Genomic DNA, 23,258 nt, shown 5'->3' with positions numbered 1-23,258 from the left:
GCAGAATGCAGTTTGGTACTGTTACGGGCGCGTCCGCCACGCCGCTGACGGGCCGAGGGTCTGGGCGCCCTCGGGTACATATCGTCGGCGCGAGGAGCACGGCCGTCTCTAAAGCGGGTGGTGTGAGCCCTTGGGCCACGGCGAGAGCTAGGGAGGAGCCCCAGCCACACCGTGGGAGGTGAGCCGGTGCTGGCATGGTGAGCCAGGCGTGTACCGAAGCAGGGATTCAGGAGCAGAGTCTGACCCTCAGCCGGACCTGCACACCCATGACAACCAGCAACGCAATGTTGGTTGATGAACGGTCCTCCGACTGTTCCAAGCCCTTTCGGACCTGCCGCTGGGTAACGGCAAAGGGCGGCAGGTCGGACAGAGAACGAGGGCAGACAGAGTCCTAAGTACACGGAGGACATCTTAGGCGTAGGCCAGTGCAGAGACATCAGAGGCAAGGACTGGTGCAGAGACATCAGAGACAAGGACTGGTGCAGAGACATTAGAGGCAAGGACTGGTGCAGAGACATCAGAGGCAAGGACTGGTGCAGAGACATCAGAGGCAAGGACGAGGTAAGATGCATACAGGAGACTCAAGGGCGAGGTACAAGACTGGCAACATGGAGCGCCCTACACAGCCCACCCGCGGGGCTGGTCACGGGCCACTACAGAGGTTGCCTTCAGTAATAAGGTAAGGCTTTCTCACAGATATAGGAACGAGGTGCATGGCTTGCATCACGAAGTGCCCTACACAGCCCGCCCACGGGGCTGGTCACGGACCACGACATGGCTTGCCGCAAGGCACCAGGACATCTTGAAGATACAGGAATGAGGTGCTAGCATTCAGGAAACTCAGGAATAAGGTAAGGCAGGTAGCTGCAGTACAGGCAGTCTATAGCAGGGTTTGCTGCACACGGGCAGCCTGAAGCAGGGGTTTGCTGCACACCGGCAGCCTAAAGCAGGGGTTTGCTGCACACCGGCAGCCTGAAGCAGGGTTCGCTGCACACCGGCAGCCTGAAGCAGGGTTCGGTGGGAAAATCAGGAACCAGATCAAGCACTGGATCAGGAACAGACATCAGGTAACACATCAAGGCAAGATCAGGAACAGACCTCAAGGCAAGACAGGACAAGGAGCCATCAAGGCAAGGTAGGCCATGGAGGACCTGGATCGGGAGAGGTTACAGGCAACTGTAGAACCCAATCAGAAGGCAAGTAGCAAGGGAAATGAGAGTCCTTTTATACTGCAGGTTGTAGGCAACTCCCTGGGAGGAGTTTGTCAGGACCGCCCCTTGCTGGCCCTATAACTGAGGTAGAGAGCTGCGGGCCGGCCCCTAGGGAGAAGGGCGTGGCCAAACAGGAAGTCCAAACACAGCCATGCAAGCCACAGGCAGGCCTCAGGAACAGCTAGGCCTCCCAGGCCCTGGAGCAAGTCCTGGATGGTGCACAGGCGAGGCCCTGGCTTCGGAGCGGCCTCCGGAGGAAAGGTAAGATACCTCCTGTAGCGCAGCAACAGGGGGGATCGTAACAGGTACACTCTTTTCTAGGGATGTGAATCGTTTTTGAACGATTAAAATTATCGTCAGATAATTTTAAAATCGTCCTAAATCGTTAGAGTGCACGATACAATACAAATGCCCCCGATTTATCGTCAGGGGCATTTGTATTGTATCGTTAAATAGGGCACGGGAATTATTTGGGGGAGGGCGGGAAAACCGGCACACCAAAACAACCCCTAAACCCATCCCGACCCTTTAAAACCAATTCCTTACCCTCCCCCACCCTCCCGAACCCCCCCAAAATGTTAAATTACCTGGTGGTCCAGTGGGGGGGGGGTCCCGGCGCGATCTCCCGCTCTCGGGCTATCGGCGCCATTTTGGCTGCTACTAATTAAAATGGCGCCGATGGCCCGATAAAAAAAAAAACCCCACCCGACCCTTTAAATCGACCCCCCTTAGCCTCCCCCACCCTCCCGACCCTTTTTTTTTAGGGAGGCCTGCGCCGCTAAACAAAAAAACCCACCCGATCCTTTAAATCGACCCCACCCTCCCGACCCCCCCCCCCCAAAACCTTTTAAAATTACCTGGTGGTCCAGGGGGGCCTTGGGGAGAGATTTCCTGTTCCCAGGCATCAGCTGTTCTAAAAAAAAATGGCGCCGATGCCCCTTTGCCCTTACCATGTGACAGGGTATCCGTGCCATTGGCCGGCCCATGTCACATGGTAGGAGCACTGGATGGCCGGCGCCATCTTTAAAGATGGCGCCAGCCATCTTTACTCATCAGCCCCCCTGGATCTCTCCTCTCCCCGAGGCCTCCCTGGATCTCTCCCCGAGGCCCCCCTGGACCACCAGGTAACTTTAAAAGGTTTTGGGGGGGTCGATTTAAAGGGTCAGGTGGGTGTTTTTTTTTTTTAGCGGCGCGGGCCTCCCTAAAAAAAAATAAATTAGCGATGTGAATTGGAATCGGAAACGATTCCAATTCACATATCTTAACGATCAGATTTCCCCCCCCCCCCCCCCAGCCGAATCTGATCGTTAAGACGATCTGGCACACGATTCACATCTCTACTCTTTTCATAAAGAAAAAAATCTTTGGTTCTAAGTATAAATGGTTTCGAAACCACCGCTAGTTGTTTTGGATCCCTCCTCAGATTTCCCTTTAAACTTCATGACTCAACAATAAGAGATCCTGATACAAGTTATATTTTCTGAAACTAGATAATATTTGAAATTCAGAAATAGAATCATCATAAAAAGAGATAATGTAAATAGATTTCCCTATTGTATCTTTTGAATCATTAACTTATTTGAGTAGGTGTAGCCTAGTGGTTATAGCAGCATCTGGGAAGCCAGAGTTCAAATCCCACTGCCACTCCTTGTGACCTTCAGGAAGTCACTAGTTGTCAGAATGGCCGCGTGGTCTAAGGCGCCAAATTTAAGTATTTCTTCTTCTCTGTGCTGGGTGTTCTGGTCTCCTGACATGCTCAACCTTCAATTTGATACCTTAATCATTCAATGAGAACATAGGAACATGCCATACTGAGTCAAACCAAGGGTCCATCAAGCCCAGCATCCTGTTTCCAACAGTGGCCAATCCAGACCATAAGAACCTGGTAAGTACCCAAAAACTAAGTCTATTCCTTGCTACTGTTGCTAGTAATAGCAGTGGCTATTTTCTAAGTCAACTTAATTATTAGTAATGTGCTATACTTTCTAATCAACAAAGCAAAATTATTTGAATCCAGTGGGAGCACTGAGAGGAGTTTTTTCCTTGGGAAATTTTTTTTTTTTATTGGGGCAAAGTTATCTATGGGGAAATATTATTTAGTGTGTTTGTGCTTTTAATAGTAGGGCAGCGAATAAACAGAAATTAGACTGTTTGGGGCAGATTTTTAATATTATGCGTGTGGGGTACATTTGTGCGCGCTACCCGGCTCGGCGCGCGCAGGGGTAGGTTTTCGGGGGTTACGCGGCGCGCGTATCTTACGTGTGTAACCCTTTGAAAATCTACCCCTTTGTATTTTTAATTAGTCAGTCAGTAAGACAGCTAATAAGCAGTAGTGTGTTTACTTTTAATAGTCAGTAAGGCAGCTAATAAGCAGAAGTTAGAGTGTTTGTATATTTAAAAAAAAAAATAAAAAAGAAAGAAAGAAAAGGGTTGCCAGAAGCTAGAAATAAGCTAGGAGCAGTGTATACCTATGTAAAAAGGTTAAAAGGTTCAGTTCAGTTACTCACCTTGGAAAGGTGTTACGGTAGTATGATTTGGTTTGATTAGATACCAACATTTGTTAATCAAGAGAGCAGTGAGTCACTCTGGCTGACTAACTGAAGTGCTAAGGTTGTGTGATTGATTTGATTAGGTACCATCATTTGTTAATCAGAACAGCAGTGAGTCACTCAGGACAACTAACTGTAATGTAAATCTCCAAAGGGATTGTTTTGCACTAATTTACCTTAGAAGCACAATATATATTGCAAGGGAAGAGCTCAGTAATCCTGGATTTTCAGAAGGTGTTTGACAAAGTTCCTCATGAGAGGCTTCTAGGAAAAGTAAAAAGTCATGGGATAGGTGGCGATGTCCTTTCATGGATTGCAAACTGGCTAAAAGACAGGAAACAGAGAGTAGGATTAAATGGACAATTTTCTCAGTGGAAGGGAATGGACAGTGGAGTGCCTCAGGGATCTGTATTGGGACCCTTACTTTTCAATATATTTATAAATGATCTGGAAAGAATTACGACAAGTGAGATAATCAAATTTGCAGATGACACAAAATTGTTCAGAGTAGTTAAATCACAAGCAGATTGTGATAAATTGCAGGAAGACCTTGTGAGACTGGAAAATTAGGCATCCAAATGGCAGATGAAATTTAATGTGGATAAGTGCAAGGTGATGCATATAGGGAAAAATAACCCATGCTATAATTACACAATGTTGGGTTCCATATTAGGTGCTACAACCCAAGAAAGAGATCTAGGTGTCATAGTGGATAACACATTGAAATTGTCGGTTCAGTGTGCTGCGGCAGTCAAAAAAGCAAACAGAATGTTGGGAATTATTAGAAAGGGAATGGTGAATAAAATGGAAAATGTCATAATGCCTCTGTATCGCTCCATGGTGAGACTGCACCTTGAATACTGTGTACAATTCTGGTCACCGCATCTCAAAAAAGATATAATTGCGATGGAGAAGGTACAGAGAAGGGCTACCAAAATGATAAGGGGAATGGAACAGCTCCCCTATAAGGTTAGGACTTTTCAGCTTGGAGAAGAGACAACTGAGGGGGGATATGATAGAGATGTTTAAAATCATGAGAGGTCTAGAACGGGTAGATGTGAATCGGTTATTTACTCTTTTGGATAGTAGAAAGACTAGGGGGTACTCCATGAAGTTAGCATGGGACACATTTAAAACTAATCGGAGAAAGTTCTTTTTTACTCAAACCACAATTAAACTCTGGAATTTGTTGCCAGAGGATGTGGTTAGTGCAGTTAGTATAGCTGTGTTTAAAAAAGGATTGGATAAGTTCTAGGTGGAGAAGTCCATTACCTGCTATTAAATTCACTTAGAGAACAGCCACTGCCATTAGCAATGGTAACATGGAATAGACTTAGTTTTTGGGTACTTGCCTGGTTCTTATGGCCTGGATTGGCCACTGTTAGAAACAGGATGCTGGGCTTGATGGACCCTTGGTCTGACCCAGTATGGCATTTTCTTAAGAGGTCATTGGCAAACAGAGCAAGCTTAGCTGGCAACCACCAATACTAAGCCCCCAAAAGTCAGGATCCAGATGCAGCTTTATAGCCAGAGGTTCTAGGGTAAGAACAAAAAGAAGAGGGGATAGTGGGCAGCCCTGACAGACCCCACAATGCAGAGAAAAGGGGGCAGACAGAGACCCATTAATCAAAAGCCTGGCATTTGGGTTACTATACAAAACCTTTAACCAAGTAACAAAGTGGCCAGAAAACCGTAGCCCTGCAATACCCAAAACAGAATCCCAGGACAGGGAGTCAAAAGCTTTTTCCGCGTCCAGACTAAGAATGAGAGCTTCTGTTTGTGGGTGATAGCTCAAAGCCGCTATCAGCCGGTGCACATTCTTTACCCCCTGATGCCCCTTGACAAATCCTGTCTGATCAGGAGGTACTAAAGAAGGCAAAAGAATACTAAGGTGAGCTGCCAGGACAGCCGACATTATCTTTAAATCAACTTTTATGAGAGATATGGGACGACGATAGGAGCTCACCTCCTGAGGATCTTTCCCCTTTATGGGGATAAGAACTATGGTGGACCTACTTTCTAGGGGATTTATGAAGGTCTCCTCATGGAGAGCATTAAAATATGACGCCAGGGTAGGCAGCAAAGGGAATTGCAATATCTTATAAAATTCGGAGCTGAGACCATCAGGCCCCGCTGCCTACCCAAGCTTTAAGCCCTGGATAATAGCGTAGTTTTCACTATCTTTTATTGGGGAGTTCAGCATCTCTAATCTGTCCACAGAAATTGAAGGCCAGGGGAGGTCCTGAACAAAACGGGACGCAATTGCAGAATCACTTGGCTTACTGCTATACAGAGTACTATAATATTCAAGAAAATGTTCAATAATCTCGTCCCAGGAGGACTGGCACGCTCCCCCCATCCCCTGATGCTCGCGATAACAGATTTAGGATCCCGGGCCCTTACTAAATTTGCCAACATCTTACTCGGGCAGGAACCAAATTTATATGTCTATATTTGTAGTATCGTAATGATTTAGATGCCCTTTGGTATAAGAGCATGTTCAGGGTTTCTCTAATTCTGTTCATCTCACTTTTATCGGAGTCTGACATATTCTGAATATGGCGTGATTGGGCAGCTCTCATCTCCGTGGTAAGGTGCAATATCTCCGCATTGCGCTGTCGATTGTGCTTAGTCACATGCACGATAATATCCCCCCTCATCATCACCTTCCCAGCCTCCCATAAAATTTGGTGGGTGACGTCTGATGTGGAATTAAACCGACTATATTCTTCCCAGTGTCCCTTTAAGTATGTTTGAAAAGTCGTATCTAGGATAAGATCAGGTGGCATAAGCAGTAATAGACATTTTAAAATGTATATTAAAAAAAGAAGGTCCTGATGTGGCCTTAGATATATATACACACACATATACACTCAGAGCCTCTCACCCACTCTCCCACACACACAGGCTGTCACCCCTCAGGCCTCCCCCACACAGGTGTTCAACCTCTCACACACACTCAGGATCTCACCCACAAACATGCACCCAGGCTCTCAGCTACTCATCCAGGTAGTCATTCACACACACACCACACATATACAGTCACCCACCCACACAGTCACACATAAGCATACATGCAGGCTTTCACCCCACACACACAAAAGCAGTCTCTCTCTCTCTCTCTCTCACACACACACATACACACACACAAACACACACAGTCACCACACAAGCTGTCAACCCCCACCTCCACATACACAGCTTCTCTCACACACTCAAGCACATAGTTCTCACCTATATATACACAAATGTTATCCACCCACAAACACACACCCAGGCTCTCACCCACCCCCCCAGGTAGTCATACACACACACACAGGCAGACACACATACATATACACCCCTACCTCCACACATAGACTTTTACCCGGCCGCATCAACCCACACAGGCTGTCACCCTACACACACACACACAAGCAGTCATCCACAGACACACGTCACCCAGCCACACAATGAAGGAGTCACCCACCCACACAGCAGTCACCCACACACCCAGCCACACACACACATTAGGGCCTGGGCCTCTTCTTCAGCAGTGGGATGGGGGTTTGCTGGCAGTCATCATGTCCTCCTCTCTTTGGCCACCAGCAGGGTAAGGTCTGCTGGTAGCCACCGCATCCTTCTCTCTTCGGCCGCCAGTGGATTAGGGTCCGCTGGTGGCCACTATGTCTGATATCTCTCTTTAGCTACTGCGTCTTTCTCCTCTCTTCAGCTGTCATGGGACAGGCTCCTTGGTGGTTTGCTGAGTTGTGGGGTAGGCAGCAGCAGTAAGTGCTGCCTACCCCAAGTTACCGCAAGTCAAGCCACTGTTAAGTGGCTTGACTTGCGGTAACAGCTGCCCATGGGGGAGTGACGCGAGGCGTAATGCCATTGATCAGATCGGGCAGGGGATTCACTGTAGCGACACCTATGGGCTGGGGATTCACTGAATCCCTCCTGATCGCATGCCACTGGAGCCAGCCAAATCTAAGAAAGTATCATCATACCAACCGGGGGGGGTAAGGTGAGAGAATAAGCAGGAGGCTTTGGGCTGGGGCCTTAGGAGATGGCTGGGGCCTTAACACCATGCTCATTGCATTGTGTAACTTTTTATGCTTTGCTTTGAAAAGGCTAAATTTTAGATACATATCAACACAATTTTTAAAATTAGCTTGTGCGTTTACTTTGTGTTTTAAAGTTGAGGGGAATTTGAAAGTATATATATAAACGTACAATTGTGCACACTACTGAAAATTTAGCTCATATTGTATGTCTTAATTGCCATTTAAGTTCTAAAAGGACAAAAGCCTTAATGAATCTGGCCCATTGAAAAAGCAGGCACAAATCTCTTCAAGTACTTCTTCCTGTAGCAATAATCAAAGCAAAACTACTAGAGTACTTTTGATTTGATTGATTATTAGTGCAAACCTCATGGGTGAAACATACAGATGGTGTTTGCACCAATTCAGACAGTTTAATAGTTGCCCCCTAAATATACATCATAATAATTTTGAACTGGTTAATAATGAGGTTAATATTCAAACAATTTGTCTGGCTAAATTTTAGAGTTTTAAACAAAGAAAGAGCACATACCTTTACCCTAAAGAAGAATCCGATTACAAAAGTGAGGGATAAATAATTAAATGCACACTCAGTATGCTAACATGTGGTATCAGAGCAACAGACTGCTTAAAAATGAATATGCTGTATTTTGCCCATAATGGGTTGCAGACATAATTCTAAAAAGCCTATATATCAAATCATTTACCACTATTAAATCAAGTTATCCCAATTATTTTATTTTTCTTTGCAACTACAAATATTCATATAATGTCCAAAAATAAGTTCATAAGCTTATCCAAGCATACTCAGCATACTGCAGAAACAGAGTTTGTTGATCAAATAGATCATTTAAGCACTCTATTGTTATATCATCGCTTGTTAATAAATCTCTCACTTTTGTAACTGGATAACCTTTGGAATTAGCCAAAATCTGAGATTTGAATATTTCTCCCTACTCCCTGGCTACATTTTGTTCGAGTAATGTGTTTCCTGCATAAGATTTACTTAAGTATATAGAGATGATGCTGAGGCATCCATGGGGCACAGTTGTATTTGTCCAGGCAGTGTTAATATTCTGCCCAAAGTTAGCTGGGTAATTCTGATCAGACAATTATCTGTTCTAAAGATATCTGGATAACTTTAGTCAGATAACTTTAGCCAGGGATATTCAGGAGAACATTTATGTGGGTATGTTCTGCTGAATATCCAGTTAATGTGGATAACTTTACTTGAATATCTTTGCCTCTCATCAGCTTACTCAATAAGGACCTCAATAACTATGTTTTGTTCTCTTTCCCTTACAAGAATCCTAATACCTAATATACAGAAACTGTTGGACAGTAATATAGCAAAGAGCTCTGGGAAGTCAGAATATGACTATACAAGATATCATACAATGGAAGAGGTACGTATTCAGGAACATTTCCTCTTCCCTAATATGCAGATTAGGCCCTTATATATGAATTATGTTTAGTTTTCTTTAATTTTATTTTATCAGTTTTTGCTAGTGAAGCTGGTGTACATATTAACAGATCCACTAGAATATGGAGGAAAATCTCTGTAAAGTCATTCTCCTCATGGACTATCAAACTTAACTGAAGAATAAAAATATGGCATGTGATTCAAAACACATTGTGAGAGTTCCAAAGATAAAATAGCAAAACTAAGAAAGCTACATTGTTTACAGATTCTGATACCTTTATACACCACTTGAAGAAGGGTCCTACTTAGTCTCAATAGCTCAAGAACATAATTTTTTGATTATTCTTATGGTGGTCCAATCAAATTATCACAACATACAAAGAATCCAGATTTCTTCAGGGACCATACAAGCACTATAATCCTGTACTCTATAATTAAAGAAATGAAAACACTATAGAAAAAGGAAAAACATTCAAGACAATGAGGAAAATCCCCAAATTGCTGAGAACCCTAAACATTGCATAAGTCACAGTTGTTACGGCTATGGCTGCTATACAACCGCCTCACCACCAGGGGTCCTTCAAGAGCAGGCTCTCCTGACTGGCCCAGTCCATCTTCCTTGTTTTCTCTATGTTCTGGACTTCCCCTTATAACCCTGCCTGGCAGTTCCCTCGGTGCTTCGGCATCAAGCTCTCTTTGGCTTCCTGCTCTAGCCTTGCTGTGTGTGTGGCCTTCTGCCTCGCCTTGCCTTGCTGTGTGTGTGGCCTTCGGGCCTTCTGCCCTGCCCTGCCTTGCCTTGCCTTGCTGAGCGTGTGGCCTTCGGGCCTTCTGTCTTGCCTTGCCTTGCTGTACGTTTGGCCTTTGGGCCTCTGCCTTGCCTTGCGTGTGGCCTTCGGGCCTTCTGCCCTGCCTTGCCTTGCTGTGCGTGTGGCCTTCGGGCCCTCTGCCCTGCCATGTGTGTGTGTGGCCTTCGGGCCCTCTGCCTAGCCGGGTGTGTGTGTGTGGCCTTCGGGCTTTCTGCCTTACTATAAGGTTCCTTGTCTCTGCCTTGCTGTGTGTGTGTGGCCTTTGGGCTCTCTGCCTTGCTACTAGGTGCCTTGACCCTGCCTGGACTCTGACTCTGCTTGCTTGCCGCCTGCCCTGACCCAGCCTGGACTTCGACACTGTTTGCCTGCCGCCTGCCCTGACCCAGCCTGGACTTCGACACTGTTCGCCTGCCGCCTGCCCAGCCTGGACTTGGACTTTATCCCAGCAAGTACTCTGCCCCATTTACCAGCCATCACCCAACTCCATATACTCCTGCTGCAACACTTCTCTCCCAGGCATCATCAGAGACCTTCCAGTTACCCCTGTCTCTCTCCATCTGGAGCCACCCTTCTGGGTGGTGTTCACGACACCGGGCCATTGCTCAAGCGTAACAACAGTTTGCTTGCACCTGCAATTTTCTAATGGAAGTACATGAATGATTTTGGCTTGAAACCTTAAGTAATACTGCTAAAGACACTGATACTTATTATTAAAAGTCCATGCAGCATACTCTTTTTTTTTTGGTTAAAAAAACAGTTTAATATGAGACATGTAGAAGAATTTCAATCTGCAAAAAATTCCTATTCACAAAAATATGCAAAAGCTTTGGGGGCACATTACATAAAACATACCATATACTTTTGGATAGTCCTATTGCAGTCTATCAATTCAATGTATATATTTATATACCATGAGGCCAATATTCAGCACTATTTAGCCAGATAAGTAGCAACTTATCCAGATAAGTGGCAGCAGCTGAATATCTGGCTGCAATCAATGATTGCCACTTAGTAGAATAAATAGAAGGTAACACAGAAGCTGGAATAGAGGCAGGCCCTCAAGGAGCGAGTACCTGATTCCAGGGAACAGCTCTGAGAGAATATAGATGGTAACTTACTGATGGTGTAGGCAGCGGTTTCTTCCAAGCAGAAGTGAGCTCAGGCAGCAAGTCCGGGAACATGGGCCCTTGAGGAGCGAGTACCGGTTCTAGACAGCGACCTGAAAGAAAAGAGAGAGGCCCCCAAGGAGCAGGTACCCCGATAGATTAAGTCAAATTAAGGAGAGGCAGAGTAGCTAGGTACGGAGAGCGAATCCCATCCGTAAGGAGTCCCCTTGCTAACTCGAATAGCTAGCAAACAGAGTAGGCTTTTGTATCCGGGATGTGTGACGTCAACACAGGGGGACGCCCCTGAGGTTCTCGCCAAAGAAGGAATAAGAAGCAGGGCAGCGCAGCGCACATGCCCTATGGTAGTTGAACAACAAGACGGGATGCAGCGCCCAAGCTGGACCAGGGACTCCGGAGAGGACGGCAGGCAGTCGCCACGGCAGCCAGACATCCATCAACCGTGGGAGGAATCACCAAAGAGGTAAGGAGGGCAGAGTGGAGATGTCAGGCAGCGACAGTCGTAGCAGTACCCCCCTTCAAAGGGCGGTCTCCTCTGCGGGTACCAGGTTTAGGCTTCAAAGGATGCGCAAGATGAAATTGACAGAGCATCTCTTTATCAAGGATGTTAGCCTGAGGCTCCCAAGAGTTTTCTTCGGGGCCGAAACCTTCCCAAGAAAGAAGGTATTCAAGTGTTTTGCCTCATCTTTGGACATCAAGAATCTCGTCGATCTTAAATTCTAAGTCATCTTCTGCGTTGATGGCAGGTGGTTCCTGAGTCTTGGAAGAGAATTCACTGAGTATGAGAGGTTTCAAAAGTGAAACGTGAAAAGCGTTGTGGATGTTTAGTCCGGGTGGTAGCTTCAGACTGTAAGGGATGTTGCCAAGACGTTGGAGGATTGGAAATGGTCCAACGTAGCGAAGAGCAAAACGAGTGGAGGGTAACTTCAGTCTGAGATGCTTGGTAGATAACCAGAGTTTGTCACCTGGTGTTGCGATCCCGGTTGCCAGGCTAGCAACCGGGTTCTTACCTTCGTGCTGGCTTCCCCGTCCCTGCTGCGCTCCTCCTAACTCCAGGCCTGCCCGGCCGCATGGCAGTGGCGTCTCCCATGTGGAGACGCCGTCAAGGCCGATTCTGGCTCCTCCCCCTGCCGGGGAACGTGCGCACGCGAGGGGACGGCACTTGTAGGTCCAGCACCCAGAAGTGCTGAACCGCCCCTTTTCTGACGTCAGACGCCGGCTGGCTTTATAAACCAGCGTCAGCCTCTCCTACCTCGCCTTGCAACAAGGTCGCTCCTGTGAGTACTTAGTTGCTTTCCTGGATCCTGTTGCTGTTCCTTGCTTCCTGCTTGTTCCTGTGGCTCCTGCCGTGCTCCGTTCCTGCCTGTTCCAGTCCCGCCTGCTCCAGTCCTCGTTCCTGTGGCTCCTGCCATGCTCCATTCCTGTCTGTTCCAGTTCCGCCTGCTCCTGTCTCCGTTCCTGCAGTTCCGCTCCTGCAATTCCAGCATTCTTCTGTCTTCAGCTAGCCTTGACCACCGGATTCCTGCTCGACTCTCCTTGTCTTCAGCCAGCCTTGACCACCGGATTCCTGATCGACTCTTCTTGTCTTCAGCCAGCCTCGACCACCGGATCTCCTAAGTCCCAGCGACCCGGACCCCTACGGGCTCCTCCTGGGGGGTCTCGGGTTTCCAGGGCGAACACTTCCTCCTTCACGCCAGAACCGCTCCGCCTCCCGGCTCCTTTTCCACCGACTGGAGTCCCCTTTCCAGTCAGCCGGGCCAAGGGTTCACTAACAGACTTTTCCCGCAACAGTTTGCAAGGCCATGGACCCGGCGGACGCTTCTGGCCTGCAGGCCATTCCGGGTATGGCCCAAAGAATCCAGCAGCAACAGCAGTGTTTAGAAGTGTTGGCTGCCACAGTAGACCGCCTGGCAAACCGCTTGGATGCCCATCCGCTAGAGGTGGTAGTACAGCCCCCACCTCCAGCGCCAGTACCCCAGCCTTCCGTGCAGACCCAAACTCCGGCCCCTACGCGTTACTCCGGGGACGCCAAGACATGTAGGGCCTTCCTGAATCAATGCTTCATCCGTTTCTCCTTGCTGCCGGGGCAATTTCCATCTGACGCCGTCAAGGTGGCTTACATCTTGTCCCTACTTGATGGGAAGGCCATGTTATGGGCTTCACCCCTCTGGGAACACCAAGATTCCATGCTGCAAGATCTGCAAAGTTTCGTGGTTCATTTCAAACAAACATTTGACGAACCTGCCCGCCAGACTACCGCCACCACAGAAATTCTACAATTGAAACAAGGGCCTCGCTCGCTGGTGGACTACGCTATTGAATTCCACACCCTGGCCATGGAGCTAGGGTGGCAGGATGACTGCTTGAGTGGCATATTCTTGGAGGGTCTCGCAGGTCGCATAAAAGACGAACTGATGACCCGGGATATTCCCACCACCTTGAACGAGGTGATAGACCTGGCTGGGAAGATCGACCGACGCCTACAGCAACGTGCCAAGGAAGGTCGAACGCTCCGGCGACCAGTCTCCCTGGCACCCACGTTCTCGAGACCTCTGACCTCTTCTCACAAGACACCGTCCACTCCTAGTCATAACTCCTCGGAGGAGCCCATGCAGATTGGGGCGGATTTTCAGAGCCCTGCTCGCGTAAATCCGCCCAAAACCGGGCGGATTTACGTGAGCAGGGCCCTGCGCGCCGGTAACCCTATTTTACATAGGCCTACCGGCGCGCGCAGACCCCGGGACTCGCGTACGTCCCGGGGTTTTCGGAGGGGGGCATGTTGGGGGCGTGTCGGGGGGCGGGCCCGGTCGTCGCGGCGTTTCGGGGGCGTGTCGGCAGCGTTTTGGGGGCGGGTACGGGGGCGTGGCTACGGCCCGGGGCGGTCCGGGGGCATGGCCGCACCCTCCGTACCTGCCCCCAGGTCGCGGCCCGGCGCACAGCAGGCCCGCTGGCGCGCGGGGATTTACGTCTCCCTCCGGGAGGCATAAATCCCCCGACAAAGGTAAGGGGGGGGGTGTAGACAGGGCCGGGTGGGTGGGTTAGGTAGGGGAAGGGAGGGTAAGGTGAGGGGAGGGCAAAGGAAAGTTCCCTCCGAGGCCGCTCCGATTTCAGAGCGGCCTTGGAGGGAACGGGGGGAGGCAGCGCGGCTCGGCGCGCGCAGGCTATACAAAATCGATAGCCTTGCGCGCGCCGATCCAGGATTTTAGTGGATACGCGCGGCTCCGCGCGTATCTACTAAAATCCAGCGTACTTTTGCTTGAGTCTGATGCGCAAGCAAAAGTAGGCTGATCGCGCTTCTTTTAAAATCTACCCCATTGGGCGAACGCCGTTAACCGAAGAGGAGAGGAGGCGACGGCGCACCCTAGGACTGTGTCTGTACTGTGGTACCAAGGGTCACCTACTGGCTCAGTGCCCCGAGAGGCCGGAAAACGCCCGAGCCTAGGGAAGGAGGAGGAGACCCCCCTAGGTTGTCTTAATCCTGCTCCTCAATGTACGGTGCCTGTTACCCTGGAGTACCCAGGAGGCTCCTTCCAAACCCTGGCGTTCATCGATTCCGGAGCCGGGGGAAACTTTATCTTGAAAGAACTGGTCTATCAGCTGGGGCTTCCTACTATACCCCGAAAGCCTCCGCAATGGGTCACCTCTATCCAAGGGACTCCCCTACCAGGTGACATCTCGAAGATTACAGAACCCCTCACTCTTCGGACCGGGACGCTCCATACCGAACGCATCTCCTTTATGCTGCTGAAGAAATCGGTGCATCCAATAGTCTTAGGCATCCCCTGGCTACAACAGCATGCGCCAGTGATTCACTGGGATTCACTTCAAATCGCCCAATGGAGCACCTACTGCTTTTGGAACTGCCTGGACTTGCCTCTGAGACCTACAGTTCCTCTCTGCCAGGCAGCCTTGGAGCTCCCTTCTCCGTATCAGAACTTTGCGGATGTATTTTCTAAACAAAAAGCGGAACTCCTCCCAGCTCATCGACCTTTCGATTGTGCCATTGATCTGCTTCCGGGCACCACTCCTCCGCGAGGCAGGGTCTACCCCTTGTCTATACCTGAGACTCGGGCGATGTCAGACTATATCACTGAGAACCTTGCTAAGGGCTTTATTCGCCCCTCTCACTCGCCAGCCGGGGCAGGCTTCTTTTTTGTGGCCAAGAAGGATGGCACCCTCAGGCCATGCATTGACTATCGAGGATTGAATACCATCACTAAGAAGGACCGGTATCCGCTTCCTCTGATACCTGAACTACTGGACAGACTACAAGGAGCCAAAGTCTTCACGAAACTTGACCTGCGTGGGCCTTACAACCTAGTCCGTATCCGTCCCGGGGACGAGTGGAAGATGGCTTTCAACACCCAGGACAGTCATTACGAGTACCTCGTAATGCCCTTTGGATTATGTAACGCCCCAGCTGTTTTCCAGAATCTCATGAATGAGGTACTCCGGGAAATGCTCCACTCCTTCGTCATCGTATACCTCGACGATGTCTTGATCTACTCGCCAGACCTCTTCACACATCGCCGTCACGTCAAGCGCGTGTTGCAAGCGTTAAGGGGCAATCACCTATACGCCAAACTAGAGAAGTGCCAGTTTGAGTGTGAATCGCTTCCTTTTCTAGGATACATCGTTTCATCCACTGGCTTTCAAATGGATCCTGAAAAGGTCTCCGCTATCACTAATTGGCCCCGTACTTCGGGTTTTGAAGGCTCTCCAACGATTTCTCGGTTTTGCCAACTTTTACAGGCACTTCATACCGCACTACTCCTGAAAGGTGGCTCCTCTCACCGCACTTACCCGCAAGGGGGCCAACACTCACGACTAGTCTACTAGTGCTTGTCTAGCCTTTGAAGAATTAAAACAAGCATTCTTACAAGCCTCATGCTTACGCCATCTGGATCCGCAGCACCCCTTCATTGTAGAGGTTGATGCTTCCAGTCTAGCAGTCGGGGCCGTCCTCAGTCAGCATGATGCCTCTGGCAAGTTAATGCCTTGCTCATACTTCTCTAAAAAATTCTCACCTGCTGAGTGCAACTATGGCATCGGAGACAAAGAACTCCTTGCTATTAAGCTCGCCTTCGAAGAATGGAGACAGTGGCTTGAGGGAGCCAACTACCCGGTGACTGTATATACGGACCATAAAAATTTGCAGTACTTTTTCTGTCCCTATTAAGTTGACTACTAGAATCATTGATTGTATTAATTAAGAAGTCATATATTATAGATTTCTTTTGTTGTTAATTCCTTTTTTATTTCTGCTATGACATCTGAGATTTCTGTTATAAATCTTTGATTTGTAATTTACTAAAAGCATATAAATAAAGAATTAAAAAAAAATAAATTTGCAGTACTTAGCTCAAGCCCAACGGTTGAACCCTCGTCAAGCGAGATGGTCACTGTTCTTCAGTCGCTTTGATTTCATCCTTAAGTATCGACCTGCGGAGAAAAATGCTTGAGCAGATGCCCTATCTCGTACCACCCAACCTGAGGAGGAGGAGGGGCTGCAACACATTTTGGATCCTGCATGCATACAACTAAACCTCACTCCGCTAGACTCCACAACTAAGACCCCTGTACCCAAGAGACTTCGTAAAAATGTCTTGACCTGGGGACATGACTCCTTGACCGGAGGGCATGCGGGAACTCAAAGAACACTGGACCTTATAAGTCGCTTTTATTGGTGGCCTGGACTTCGGCAGGATGTTTCCCTCTACGTTAACTCCTGTCCCACCTGTGCTCTACAGAAACCCTTAATTGGCCCCCAAAGGGGGTTGTTACAGCCATTACCCATCCCTACGAAACCCTGGACACATATTGCTACAGACTTTGTGGTAGAACTCCCACCTTCTCAAGGCAAGACTGTAGTTTGGGTCACTGTGGACCGATTCTCTAAAATGGCCCACTTTGTGCCTTTAGCCAAACTCCCCTCTGCTACTGAACTGGCTTCCTTGTTCACTCACTGTGTATTTCGCATCCATGGTCTGCCTCACGACATAGTCTCTGACCGGGGCCCCCAGTTCACCGCCAGGTACTGGAGAGCTTTATGTAAAAATTTCAAAATACAGTTAAGCTTCTCCACTGCCTTCCATCCACAGAGCAACGGCCAAACAGAACGCATGAACCACTCTTTGAAGTTGTTCTTGCGAGCTTTTATCAACCACAAGCAAGACAATTGGGTGGATTTATTACCCTGGGCAGAGTTCGCCTACAACACTCAAGTGCACGCCGCAACCGGGAGATCGCCCTTCCAGATCGTATACGGCAAACAGCTTAAACCACCCTTGCCATTGCCGTACCTGTCTCCTCGCCTGCCGCCCAGTCAACCGCTGACCAACTGGGTAAGCTTTGGGTTTCTACGCAACACCGACTTCAAAGGGTTGCACTCTCTTCTAAATGCTATATTGACCGGCATCGGAAACCCGCACCACTGTTCCTCCCAGGGGACAAAGTATGGCTCAGCACCAAGAACCTCCATCTCAGACAGCCCTCTAAGAAGTTGGCACCTAAGTTTTGCGGTCCTTTCCGCGTAGCGGAGAGAGTGGGCTTGGTATCTTACCGCTTACGACTACCCACCTCTCTACGCATTCATAACGTCTTTCACGTCTCTCTGCTGAAGCTGGTCATACTCTCGAAATTCCATCCTAAACCGCCTGATTCATCTCCAGTGCCCACGGCTGAAGATCCCACCTTTCAGGTACGAGAGGTACTGGACGCTCGGTTTTTTAACAGACGTTGGGAGTACTTGCTTGCATGGGAAGGATGTGGAGATGAAGACAATACCTGGGAGCCAGCTCGTAACATAGAAACATAGAAACATAGAAATGACAGCAGAAGAAGACCAAATGGCCCATCCAGTCTGCCCAGCAAGCTTCACACATTTTTTCTCTCATACTTATCTGTTTCTCTTAGCTCTTGGTTCTATTTCCCTTCCACCCCCACCTTTAATGTAGAGAGCAGTGATGGAGCTGCATCCAAGTGAAATATCTAGCTTGATTCGTTAGGGGTAGTAGCCGCCGCAATAAGCAAGCTACACCCATGCTTATTTGTTTTACCCAGACTATGTTATACAGCCCTTATTGGTTGTTTTTCTTCTCCCCTGCCGTTGAAGCAGGGAGCTATGCTGGATATGCGTGAAGTATCAGTCTTCTCCCATGCTGTTGAAGCAGAGAGCCATGCTGGATGTGCATCGAAAGTGAAGTATCAGGCACATTTGGTTTGGGGTAGTAACTGCCGTAACAAGCCAGCTACTCCCCGCTTTGTGAGTGCGAACCCTCTTTTCTTCTCCCCTGCCGTTGAAGCAGAGAGCTCTGCTGGATGTGTGAAGTGTCAGTTTTTCTTCTCCCCTGCCGTTGAATCAGAGAACTATGCTGTATATGCATTGAAAGTGAAGTATCAGGCTTTTTTGATTTGGGGTAGCAACCGCCGTAACAAGCCAGCTACTCCCCTCTTTGTGAGTGCAAATCCTTTTTTCCACATTTCCTCTTGTTGTTGAAGCTTAGAGCGATGTTGGAGTCACAGTAAGCATGTGTATGTTTATTTAATAAGGGTATTGACTCCAGGCAGTAGCCATCATTCTGGCGAGTCACCCACTCTTCATTGGCAGCATCTTGACTTTATGGATCCACAGTGTTTATCCCACGCCCCTTTGAAGTCCTTCACAGTTCTGGTCTTCACCACATCCTCCGGAAGGGCATTCCAGGCATCCACCACCCTCTCCGTGAAGAAATACTTCCTGACATTGGTTCTGAATCTTCCTCCCTGGAGCTTCAAATCGTGACCCCTGGTTCTGCTGATTTTCTTCCTATGGAAAAGGTTTGTCGTTGTCTTTTGATCATTAACACCTTTCAAGTATCTGAAAGTCTGTATCATATCACCTCTGCTCCTCCTTTCCTCCAGGGTGTACATATTTAGATTCTTCAATCTCTCCTCGTACGTCATCCGATGAAGATCCTCCACCTTCCTGGTCGCCCTTCTCTGTACCGCCTCCATCTTGTCTTTGTCTTTTTGAAGATACGGTCTCCAGAACTGAACACAGTACTCCAGGTGAGGCCTCACCAAGGACCTGTACAAGGGAATAATCACTTCCCTTTTCTTACTCGATATTCCTCTCTCTATGCAGCCCAACATTCTTCTGGCTTTAGCTATCACCTTGTCGCATTGTTTCGCCGACTTCAGATCATTAGACACCATCACCCCAAGGTCCCTCTCCTGCTCCGTGCACATCAGCCTTTCCCCCCCCATCAAATACAGTTCATTCGGATTTCCACTCCCCATATGCATGACTTTGCACTTCTTGGCATTGAATCTCAGCTGCCATATCTTCGACCACTCTTCCAGTTTCCTTAGATCCCGTCTCATTCTCTCCACTCCTTCCGGCGTGTCCACTCTGTTGCAGATCTTAGTGTCATCCGCAAAAAGACAAACCTTACCTTCTATCCCGTCCGCAATGTCGCTCACAAAGATATTGAACAGGACCGGTCCCAACACCGATCCTTGCAGTACACCACTTAAAACCGCTCTCTCTTCAGAGAAGGTTCCATTTACCATCACACATTGTCTTCTGTCCGTCAACCAATTTGCAATCCAGGTCACCACCTCGGCACTCACTCCCAAGCTTCTCATTTTATTCACCAGTCTCCTGTGCGGAACCATATCAAAAGCTTTGCTGAAATCCAAGTATATGATATCGAGCGCTCTTCCTCGATCCAATTCCTTGGTTACCCAGTCAAAAAAGTCAATCAGATTTGTCTGACAGGATCTTCCTCTGGTGAATCCATGCTGCCTCTCGTCCATCAATTCTCCCGACTGTTGGACAAGTCACTCTTGCGACAGTTCCACCTGGACCATCCTGACAAGCCTGGTCCTTTGAAGAGGGGGCGTAAGGGAGGGGATACTGTTGCGATCCCGGTCGCAGGCTAGCGACCGGGTTCTTACCTCCTTGCCGGCTTCCCCATCCCTGCCGCGCTCCTCCTAACTCCAGGCCGATTCTCGCTCCTCCCCCCTGCCGGGGAACGCGCACGCGCGAGGGGACGGCACTTGTAGGTCCAGCACCCGGAAGTGCTGAACCGCCCCTTTTCTGACGTCAGACGCCGGCTGGCTATATAAACCAGCCTCAGCCTCTCCTACCTCGCCTTGCAACGAGGTCGCTCCTGTGAGTACTTAGTTGCTTTCCTGGATCCTGTTGCTGTTCCTTGCTTCCTACTTGTTCCTGTGGCTCCTGCCGTGCTCCGTTCCTGCCTGTTCCAGTCCCGCCTGCTCCAGTCCTCATTCCTGTGGCTCCTGCCGTGCTCCATTCCTGTCTGTTCCAGTTCCGCCTGCTCCTGTCTCCGTTCCTGCAGTTCCGCTCCTGCAATTCCAGCATTCTTCTGTCTTCAGCTAGCCTTGACCACCGGATTCCTGCTCGACTCTCCTTGTCTTCAGCCAGCCTTGACCACCGGATTCCTGATTGACTCTTCTTGTCTTCAGCCAGCCTCGACCACTGGATCTCCTAAGTCCCAGCGACCCGGACCCCTACGGGCTCCTCCTGGGGGGGTCTCGGGTTTCCAGGGCGAACACTTCCTCCTTCACGCCAGAACCGCTCCGCCTCCCGGCTCCTTTTCCACTGACTGGAGTCCCCTCTCCAGTCAGCCGGGCCAAGGGTTCACTAACAGACTTTTCCCGCAACACCGGGTTTGAAGGCAGGCGCTTGAGAATGGTGAGCGTCATAAAACTTCTTAGCACGGTCACTCACTTTAACTAGCATGTCTTTCATCTGAGTCCACAGGTTATGGATTTCATCAGCAGTAGATTGAGCTGCTGGGGACATCACTGAGAACTTCAGAGGAAGTGGCAGTGTTGGAGAGCGTCCATATACCACTTCAATAGGTGTTGATCCAGTTGATGTTGCTGGATGAGAGCTGATGGCGAATTCAGCCCAAGATAACAGTTCAGCCCAGTTGTTCTGACGGCAACTCACGTAAGCTCGAATGAACTGTTTTATGGTTCTATTCATCTGTTCTGTTTGGCCATTTGATTGTGGATGATGGGCTGAAGTGTAGTCTAGAGAGATGTCGAATAACTTGCACAAGGCCCTCCAGAATCTTGCCGTGAATTGAGATCCTCGGTCTGAAACAATGTGTCTTGGTAGGCCATGAAGGTGAAAAATTTGCAATATGAAGAGCTTCGCAAGCTCCAAGGCTGAAGGTAAGCCAGGCAGCACCACGAAATGGGCCATCTTGCTGAAGCGATCAACTGTTACCCAGATGGTATTCATTCCTCCAGAAAGGGGTAAATCGACTACAAAGTCAGTAGCGATGTGTGACCAGGGCTGTTCCGGAACTGGCAGTGGCTGCAGCAATCCCCACGGTTGGCCAGAAGCAGGTTTGTGTTTGGCACAGTTGGTACAAGATGCCACGTAGGATAGGGTATCTTTCTTGATAGTAGGCCACCAATAGAACTTCTGGATCTTAAGCAGGATGTGGCATTGACCAGGATGGCCAGCCAGCTTGGAATCATGCACCCAAAAGAACACTTTCTTCCTGAGGTGGTTAGGCACGATGGTCTTACTAGCGGGCACAGAATGTGTAGTCGGCACAGAATGTGTAGTTGCCAAGATGACTTTCTTCGGGTCAATTATGTGCTGAGGTTCTTCAGGCACATCCTCTGAGAGAAAGGAGCGTGACAAGGCATCAGCTCTGGTATTTCTGTCTCCGGGGCGATATTTAAGCACAAAGTCAAAATGATTGAAGAATAAGGACCATCTGGCTTGTCTGTGGTTAAGACGTTGCGCATGGCGGAGATACTCTAGATTTTTATGGTCTGTGAATACGGTTATTTGATGTTGAGCACCTTCGAGCCAAGGCCGCCATTCCTCGAATGTTAGCTTAATAGCCAAGAGCTCTTTATCTCCAATCCCATAGTTCTTCTCTGCCGGGGAGAAATGTTGTGAGAAGAAAGAGAAGGGACGTAAAGATTTAGAGTCTCCAGTTTGGTTCAATACAGCCCCCACGCTGACATCTGAAGCGTCAACTTCTACGATAAATGGCTTGTTGGGGTCAGGATGCCGCAAGCATGGTTCTGTGGAAAAGGCAGTCTTTAATTTCTCAAAAGCGAAAATGGCCTCCGCAGACCATTTTGAAGCGTTGGCACCCTTGCGGGTCATTGCGGTCAAGGGTACTTTTAAAGAATAGTAGTTCTTTATAAAGCTTCTATAATAGTTGGTAAACCCCAAAAATCGTCTCAGAGCCTTCAGGCTGGTAGGTTGGGACCAATTTTTGATACTCTCTAGCTTTTGAGGGTCCATCTGGAAGCCATCTTTAGACACGATATAGCCAAGAAAAGGCAAGGAGTCTTTATGGAATTCGCACTTGGATAGTTTGGTGTAGAGCCGGTGTTCACAGAGTCAGCGTAGTTCTTGCTTGACATCCTCTAGATGAGTGGGCAGATCCTGAGAAAATATCAGGATATCATCCAGGTATACCACGACACTCTTGTACAACAGGTCCCACAAGATGTCGTTCGTCATGTTCTGAAATATAGCGGGTGCGTTGCACAGGCCGAAGGGCATTACTAAGTACTCAAAATGGCCATCTCGAGTGTTGAAAGCTGTTTTCCATTCGTCGCCACTGAGAATGCAAACTAAATTCTGGGCCCCCTTCAGGTCAAGTTTTGAGAATATTTTGGCCCCCTGAAGCCAGTCAAACAGCTCTGAGATTAAAGGCAGGGGGTAGCGGTCTTTAATTGTGATCTCGCTCAGACCTCGGTAATCGATACAAGGACGTAAGGTACCATCCTTCTTCCCCACAAAGAAGAAGCCTACACCGGCTAGAGACTTCGATGGTCTAATAAACCCCTTCTGTAGATTCTCCTCGATGTATTCGGACATCGCCTTGTTCTCAATCGCTGATAGTGGACAGACACGTCCTTTAGGAGGTTCAGTATTGGGTTTCAGTCTTATGGCACAGTCATAGGACCTATGCGGAGGAAGAATGTCAGCAGCTTCTTTGGAAAACACATCACTGAAAGATGCATATTGGGGCGGCAGTCCCGGCATCACTGGAGTTGTAGACATGCAGATGACAGGAGCAATCTCCTTAAGGCACTTTCTATGACAACCTGGGC

The 23,258-nt window shown here is 48.7% G+C and overlaps 1 protein-coding gene across 1 annotated transcript in view; it reads left to right on the top strand.

The window, feature by feature from the left end:
• LOC115094668 (carboxypeptidase O-like) overlaps positions 1 to 23,258 on the top strand; it is a 107,254-nt gene that overhangs the window by 18,812 nt on the left and 65,184 nt on the right. Inside the window, exon 3 of the mRNA XM_029607920.1 lies at positions 9,107 to 9,206. Coding sequence (XP_029463780.1) covers positions 9,107 to 9,206 — 100 coding nt within the window. The remainder of the gene's footprint in view (positions 1 to 9,106; positions 9,207 to 23,258) is intronic.

This window comes from Rhinatrema bivittatum, chromosome 6 (assembly GCF_901001135.1).
Source record: "Rhinatrema bivittatum chromosome 6, aRhiBiv1.1, whole genome shotgun sequence".
NCBI classification, from domain to species: Eukaryota; Metazoa; Chordata; class Amphibia; order Gymnophiona; family Rhinatrematidae; genus Rhinatrema; species Rhinatrema bivittatum.
The sequence above is the reverse complement of the archived record's forward strand: the minus strand, read 5'-3'. Positions and strand labels throughout refer to the sequence as shown.